Below are 8354 nucleotides of genomic sequence, written 5' to 3'. Positions count from 1 at the left end.
GGACACAAATGTGTAGAGCAACAAGTGCAGGAAGATGCTATAGAGGCTTGGCGCGCTGGCCCCTGCCTGTAATCCCAGCACTTTGGGAGGCTGAGGTGGGCAGATCACGAGGTCAGGAGATCGAGACCATCCAGGCTAACATGGTGAAACACCCTGTCTCTACTAAAATACAAAAAATTAGCCGGGTGTGGTGGCGTGCACCTGTAATCCCAGCTACTAGGGAGGCTGAGACAGGAGAATAGTTTGAACCCGGGAGGTGGAGGTTGCAGTGAGCCGAGATCACGCCGCTGCATTCCAGCCTGGCCCTGGACGACAGAATGATTCCCTGTCTCAAATAAATAAATAAAAATAAAAATGAAAGCATTTTAGTATAGTAACTGGACCAGAGTTCAGCACTTAATAGCTATTACTATTAATATTAACTAAACCCAAACTCTGATTTTCTATGTAGAACATTGTATAAAATATAAATAAATTTGAATATGCTAAGATGATTTCATTAACTTTTTATTGGTGGTAATTATTGATTTTATGAAACGGATTGATAGCCTGATCAAGTATACAGTGCTTCAGTATGCATTGGACTTTTCAGTTAAACTCTCTAGACACCCCCTCTAGACACTGTGTAAAACTCTGGAAGGCCCAGTGATTGATAAGTTCTCTGTCAGACCTGAGATAAGACCTGAGAGTGGCCCTGCATGCTGCAGGCATGGGGCACTTGTCTCATTGTAGAATAGCATGGCCTCTCCTACCCAGTCATCCGTACAACTGCAAGTGTTACATGCTGTGCTACTGCTAATAGCATTTTTAGAGCTGCTCTACTTTTTTTTGGTCTTGTGTGAAAAAAAATAATTGCATTTAGTTGCCGGGTGCGGTGGCTCATGTCTGTCATCCCAGCACTTTGGGAGGCCGAGGTGGGCAGATCACCTGAGGTCAGGAGTTTGAGACCAGCCTGACCAACATGGAGAAACCCCATCTCTACTAAAAATAAAAAATTAGCCAGGTGTGGTGACACATGCCTGTAATCCCAGCTACTCAGGAAGCTCAGGCAGCAGAATCGCTTGAACCCAAGAAGTGGGGGTTATGGTGAGCTGAGATTGCACCATTGTATTCCATCATGGGCAACAAGAGTGAAACTCTGTCTCAAAAAAAAAAAAAAATTGCATTCAGTTGATGCTCAAAAACATTTGTTCGGTGAATAAGTGAAAGATACATACCAAGTGAGGAACGTAGGCAGGGGATCAGTATTATCACATGATTTATTTATTTAATAAAGGCCTTGGATGAAGTGATTCCTGCTTATGTTTTACCTCTTTTCTTTTCTCTCTCTCTCTCTCCCCTCACTAGAATATGAGCTCCATGAGGCAGGGATTTTCATCTATTTCACTAATTGCATTCTCCCTGGGACCTCCTTAGAGCAATGCTTGGCACATACTGGGCACTTAATATTTGTTGAATGGAGCCATCTTCCTGTAGCATTCGACAGTCCTTGCTAAGAAGAAAGGAAGGATGCCTCAGCCTGTTTCTTACCCTTGCAGGAGTTTTCTCTCCTGGTTCTCCAGCTATCTCTGTGGTCTGTCCTTCTCCAGCTTCTTTGATGGCTTCTTTTGCTCCTCCAAGACCCTCGCTATGGTAGTCCACATGGCTCTATCGTGGTTCCAGTACTTCCTGCAAAGATTGCATCCAGTCTCACAGCTTCACCTCTCCTCTCTGTGGCTGAGCCACAGGAAGTGTGCACCCTTCTCTTGAACACAAGTCCTTGTTCCCCACAGCCTTCTAGGCACTCCCAGCTGGTGTCCACTTGGTCTTCATACTTGCCGTTGCATGGCTGAGTGTGCCATCTCTTTCTTCAAAGTCACTCCTCTTAGGAGTGAGTAAGAATACTGGCTTGGAAGTTAGACCTGGGTTTGAGTTCGGAGTCTGCCTCCTGCTGTATCTGCAGCTTTGGCAAATTCCTGCCCTCCTTGATTCTCATCTTGAAAAGGATGATTTTGGTGGCAATCCCTTTGGAAGCTTGTTGAGAGGATTAAGTGAAGTAACAGGCATAGAATGTCCAGTGGAAGTGCCCCGCATTTTCGTATTTCTGTGGCTGCAGCCACTGCTTTCCCAGACACCTAAACTCAGTATATTGTAGTCACTTCTGAGTCAGAGAATTATTTTGCTCCTTGACTCACTCACTTATACTGTGCTGTTCTTTCCTTCATGACTTGCCTCTTTCTTTCCCATTCCTCCTGCTGCCAGTCTGCCTGAGACTGTCTAATCTACTCAGTACCATCTCTCTGCCTCACTTTCTCCTCCTCAAATGCTTCCCCTACTTCATCTAATCTTTGTTTTCCATAAATTTCTAGTGACAAAGGATCTCTTCATAAAGAGAGAGGGAAAGGGAAAGGGTGAGAGGAGACTCACTGTGGGTTCAGTAGTTTTCACACACGCGCGCGCACGCGCGCACACACACACACACACACACACATAAGTGTATGTGTGTATTTAAAGACTCAGGAGTTTGGTTTGAAAACTTTGATATATGTTAATGAAAGCCATTGAGAACAAGTCCCGGTCATCTAGCCTTCATTTACAAAGAAAAATGAAAAAAACAAAAACCAAAACAAAAGTGACTTTTCTTTCTCCTGCCCTGTAGTGAAACTTGGTTTCCAGCAAACTCATCAATTATGTCTTAATAGGCGCAATTTGATGAAAAATATTCCCCATGGTCATAAGTGCTCAGCACGTAGTAAGTGCTTTAAAATGCTTATATTTTCGTATTTCTGTTGCAAAGACCAGAACACAAAGCAGCTTTTTGTCAAAGCTTTATTTGCTGATTCTGCTATTGTTTTCCCCAGGGGAACTGCCCCTTAATTGATTAATAAAAGGTTAACAATAGCCTAAATGTGTTAAGGCAAATGGTTGGGTTTCAGTTTTGTGGTTGAGATTATTTCTGTTCTTGAAATCCTGTTGTTTCCTAGTGATCCACAAAATAAAATACCCCACTTCTTTTTTAAAAGATCAGGATATGAGAGCCTACTTTTGAACCCTAGAAGGTTCACCTTTATAAATATTTCTGCATTTTATGGGCTTTCAGGATATTGTCACTGGAGACTGTTTCTGCTGTGTGGAATTTTCACAGGAGTTGGCACAAATAGCCATCTGGCTTCTGCTCCTGGCACTCCACTAAACTGCCTGGTCAGGTCCCTGGGGCCTCCTGGATCACCAGGTCCCATGGATTGCTCTCTGTGGCAGGTGACACTGGGACTCCTTACTTCTTGAAACTCCTCCAACCTTTGGTTTCCTTTGTAATTCATATGTGGGGTAATAGCTCTGTGGCTGGCTTCTGTGAGCTGCTGGATTCATGGAGATGATGGAGATGTGGCTTTCCCCCTTACAGAAATTATACCTAGCCATGGACACAAATGTGTAGAGCAACAAGTGCAGGAAGATGCTATAGAGGCTTGGCGCGCTGGCCCCTGCCTGTAATCCCAGCACTTTGGGAGGCTGAGTTGGGTGGATCATTTGAGGTCACGAGTTTAAGACCAGCCTGGCCAACATGGTGAAACTCCGTCTCTACTAAAAATACAAAAATTAGCCAGGTGGTGGTGGCACGCGCCTGTTATCCCAGCTACATGGGAGGCTGAGGCAGGAGAATTGCTTGAGCCTGGGAGGCAGAGGTTGCAATGAGCTGAGATCATGCCACTGCACTCCAGCCTGGGCAAGAGAGAGAGATTTGGTCTCAAAAAAAAAAAAAAAAAAAAAAAAAAAGCTATGGAGGTGTCAGAAGCCTCCATAATAGGTGTATATGGGGATTGGGTGGAGAACACGGAGAATCTCCTTGGGGGAGACATGCAAAGTTTAAAATACACCCCCTGCCATGCTTTTAATACATCCTCTATCACCTGATGAATGACTGGATGTGGGAAGTTAGGGGAAAGGGATTCGACTCCTAGGCTTCATGTACACATTTTTTCATCGCGTTGGTTGGGGTAAAGAACGTAGCTGTGTGAAAGAACCCATAGGTCTGGGTGGCTTAGCATGGTAAAAATTAATTTCCTATGTCACAGTTTAAGGCAGTTTGGTACAGGTTTCACTCCACACAGTCTTTCAGGAATGCGGGAATTCCTCCATCTAGCGACCCTGCCTGCGCTTTGGAGTTCTCCTGGATTCTCCAACTGTATGCTGTACATAAAAGGGAAGAGAGAGAGCGTGGGGGATTTATGTAGAAGATTTTTATGGGTTAAACATGGAAGTAGTAGAAGTCATTTCTCCCTGTTTAGTCACAAGGCCCACCTAATGGCAAGAGAAGCTGGGTGATGTAGTTACGTATCCAGGATGAAAAAGAAATGAAATGTCTTAGTCACCTAATCCTGTTAACTATAACTCCCAAATATCTCCCTAAAATCTCCCTGCCACTTCCCATCCAGTGCTTCTGTCAGAATTCAAGCTCTCATGATCTCTCTTTCACCTTCTCAAGAACAAGAATTTTCTAACTGACCTGCCTTCAAATAATCCTTCCCTAGTCAACCCTCGATAGTACCAGAGGAATCTCACTAGAATAAAAATATGAGCAGACCATGGCCCTCCTTAAAAACCTGCTGTAGTTCCCTGTCCCCTTCTGAACTTCTTAGCCAGGGACATGGGACTCTTCTCTAGCAGGCCTCATCTTCTGCCACTCCCCATTGTGAACTCTTTGTTCCAGTCGTTCCAAAGGAGCACACGGTTTGCAGTTCCACATCTGCAAGCTGTGTGCTCACCTATCTCTGCCTTGCACATACTGCCCCTTCTTCCTGGAGTTCCCATCCCTGCTTTGCCCACTTGGTGAATGCTAGGCATCCTTCAAGATTCATCTTCTCTGTGTGAATTTCCAGATGTGAATTTCCTGGTGGTACTAAATTGTTCTGCCCTCAATTTTCCTATCATGTCTTCATGCTTATTTTGTTCAGGTCATGGGAAGGGAGGCTTGAGAGTTAAATGAAGGGACTGTTGTGGATGTTTGGGCAACATTAAGGGAAATAAACAAGGGACAGTGGCAAGCTCTGGAGCTAGCAACAGTGGAAGCTGTTACCACCCTTGCCTGAGGAGGCAGAGGAGAAAGCCAGGGGATGAGAACAAGTTGGGGAGCTATAGCTAGGGGCCCTGGTAGAGGGATGCTGCCGACTACCAACCTGCAGCCTGGCTGGGAAGGGACAAATGTCCTGACCTCTTTGTCCTCTCATTCCCTCATCCCCTGCTACCACCTTGCAGTAGGCCAAAAGGAACTGAATTTGAAGGGCAAGGGCACCCCTTGATGCTAACCTTTTCGGGCCACAGAGTAGGGTGGAGAAGGGGGAGAGTAGGGCTAAATGGCAAAAGAAGAATGCCCAGCACAGCTGTTATGTCTCTGTTATAGTTCCTAACACAGTACATGAAAATTTTTTATGTATATATCTTTCCCACCAGGTGACAAGTCCCTTGAATGCATGTTTCATATTTTTCTGAACCATGGATGCCTAGTACAACCTTTACAGGTTGCTAAAAATAACTTTTTTATTTTTAACCTGTCATAGTCTGTTCAGGCTGCCGTAAGAAAGTACCAGAAACTAGTTAGCTTATAAACAATAGAAATGTATTTCTCACAGTTCTGAAGGCTGAGATTTCTAAGACCAAAGTGCCAGCAGATCCAGTTTCCGGTGAGGGCTTGCTTTCTGGTTCATGGATAGTGTCTTCTTGCTATGTCCTCACATAGCAGAAGGGATGATGAATATTTCTGGGGCCTCTCTTTTTTTTTTTTTGAGACAGAGTTTCGCTCTTGTTGCCCAGGCTGGAGTGCAATGGCATGAACTCGGCTCATCACAACCTCTGCCTCCTGGTTTCAAGCGATTCTCCTGCCTCAATCTCCTGAGTAGCTGGGATTACAGGCATGTGCCACCACGCCTGGCTAATTTTGTATTTCTGGTAGAGACAGGGTTTCTCCATGTTGGTCAGGCTGCTAACGAACTCCCCACTTCAGGTGATCTGCCTGCCTCAGCCTTCCAAAGTGCTGGGATTACAGGCATGAGCCATGACGCTGGGCCTAGGGCCTCTCTTATAAGGCCACTAATCCCATTCATGAGGGCTCCACCCTCATGACCTAATCACCTTCCAAAGACCCCACCTCCTAATACATCACCTTAGGGGTTAGGATTTCAACATATGAATTTGGGAAAACATTAAGTCCATTGCAGGGCCCGTTTGTAATATTTAAATGAAATATTAAGTTGCATTATCATCTTTTTATTTTTATGTGCATAAACACCATTTTCTAGAGTTGTCTTAACATGTGAAGCATATGGGGGGTTTGCTTCGTTTTCCTGACCTGCCTTTTCTCATTTCTCAGTCAAACAGGCAGGACTCGTGAAATCGTGATGCCTTCTAGGAACTACACCCCATACACAAGAGTCTTGGAGTTAACCATGAAGAAAACTCTGACTTAGGCACTCAGAGGCACACACTTTTTATAGATGGACAAAGGCTCTGGAACCCTGTGGCTTGAAATCCTTTGGGAAGGATGACTCTTGTTTCCCCTATACACAGTGTAAGCTGAAATGGAAATCGCTGAGGCTCTGATCCACTTCTGAGACAGGAAGGAAAGTGAAGGTGGAGTGGGCAGGTAAGAGAGGGATATACAAGGTCACATTTCAGACACCCACCCGGCATACCCTGCTGTACTGTGCCATCATTTGTTTTCTTTGTAGATACTGAAATCCTGTCAGGAGGATTCCCTCACAAGGTATTTTATTTGCTAGACTTTGGTTGGGAGGGAAAAGGACATTAATTTGAAGTTTCATGTTATTCATGCCAGGATCGTTTGATAGAGCATGAAGGTTTTGATTACCCATAAAAGTATTAGAGGCAGCGTTTCTCTGGTACAGAGAGGCCTGTCCACTAGGAGCATGGGCACCCAGCCAAACTTGAACCTGGAAGGGAGGGTTCCCAGCCTGCAGGTGCTCTTTCCTCTTGGTCCCAAGCATCTGTGCAGGGTCATGGGAGCCGCAGTTAGAGACTTGTGTGGGCCAGACGACCTTCATTCAGATGCGCTAGTCCCTTGGTTTAATTTGTGCCTTATGCTTTCATTGGACCAGCTGAAATCACTGTATTTATTCAACTTGTGATTTTTTTTCTTTCTCACTTTAACTTAAAGAGAATTTTATATGTCATGGAAATTTAATCATTAAACATTTTCAGTATCAATTGGTGTTTTTGTTAAACGAATGAATAATCTGGTCATGCATGCTGTACTTTGATATTATAACCTATGTCACATATGTTTAATAAATACCATATATTTTCTACTAATGTTGTCTCTGTGTTTCATCCATGACCATGTAGAAGGGGCAGACAGCAGATCAGGCTCTGGAATGAGTGTCAAAGTCAGATCACATTATCTTCCAGACAGTACAATCCATAGAAGAATCTGTAAGCCATAAGATTGACTCTGTGTGTCAAGGGGCCTCTCTGTCTTTTTAATTTCTGAAATTTAGTTAATACACCATGTGGAAAAAGCAAGATACATTAATGATCACAAAGTACAAAAATGGATTTTACTTTTAAACCTTTCCTCAAATCTCCCACCCCTTACTGTCTCCACTTCCAAAAAAACAAAGAAATAAAAAAGTAAGAAAGCAAAGCAACTCAGTTAGATAAATCACTGTTGAGTCAGAACCATGCTAAGAGGAAAATGTGCATTTGGGAGCCAAATTTGTATTTAAACAATGTCTGTGGGACCTTGGGCGAGTCATCAAAGCTCTCTGAATATTAGTTTCATCCTTTAAAAACCTGGGATCATCACACCTACTTGATAGGCTGATGTGAGTGCCACATGAGGTCATTCCCACATAGGGACTGGGCACTGCCAGGCATGTAGGCAGTTTTGCTGTCATTCTGGAGGTTTTAGAGCACTGCTGACTGCTGGTTGAGTCTCACCACTGGAGCTATTCTAGCAGCAAAAAAACCATGCTCTATGGCAGCCACCAAGGAGGAGCACTTAGGGAAAAAACTGTCCTTAGGACAGGAGATATGGAAGCTGGACTCAGAGAGAGGCAGAGGGTCCTGGGAGCCCAACCCCCTGGAGAAACTGGTCTAGAAGCAGTTTCTAAGTGAAATGCAATGACTTTAAAATGTCAATTTTAATGAGACCAAGGTAGAAATGAAAACTACTCTGCCAACACTTCCACATTCACTTCTTTCTCTCTCTCTTACAACAAGCAAGGAAAAGAAAAACATAGTAATTTTATTTATTTCTTTTTTTATTATTATTATACTTTAAGTTCTAGGGTACATGTGCACAGTGTGCAGGTTTGTTACATATGTATACACGTGCCATGTTGGTGTGCTGTACCCATTAACTC

At 43.9% G+C, this 8354-nt stretch overlaps 1 protein-coding gene across 2 annotated transcripts in view; it reads left to right on the top strand.

Annotated features, from left to right (window-relative positions):
* Window positions 1-7302, top strand: part of MYZAP (myocardial zonula adherens protein) — a 94047-nt gene extending 86745 nt beyond the window's left edge. For both annotated transcript variants that reach the window (XM_011940520.1, XM_011940519.1), the window contains one exon: window positions 6344-7302. In XM_011940520.1, the coding sequence (XP_011795910.1) occupies window positions 6344-6440 (97 nt within the window). In that variant the 3' untranslated portion in view covers window positions 6441-7302. The remainder of the gene's footprint in view (window positions 1-6343) is intronic.
* Window positions 7303-8354: the final 1052 nt, after the last annotated feature.

This window comes from Colobus angolensis, unplaced genomic scaffold (assembly GCF_000951035.1).
Source record: "Colobus angolensis palliatus isolate OR3802 unplaced genomic scaffold, Cang.pa_1.0 Scaffold19, whole genome shotgun sequence".
In the NCBI taxonomy this organism is placed as follows: domain Eukaryota; kingdom Metazoa; phylum Chordata; class Mammalia; order Primates; family Cercopithecidae; genus Colobus; species Colobus angolensis.
Note: the sequence above shows the minus strand (reverse complement) of the source record. Positions and strands in the feature narration are given on the sequence as shown.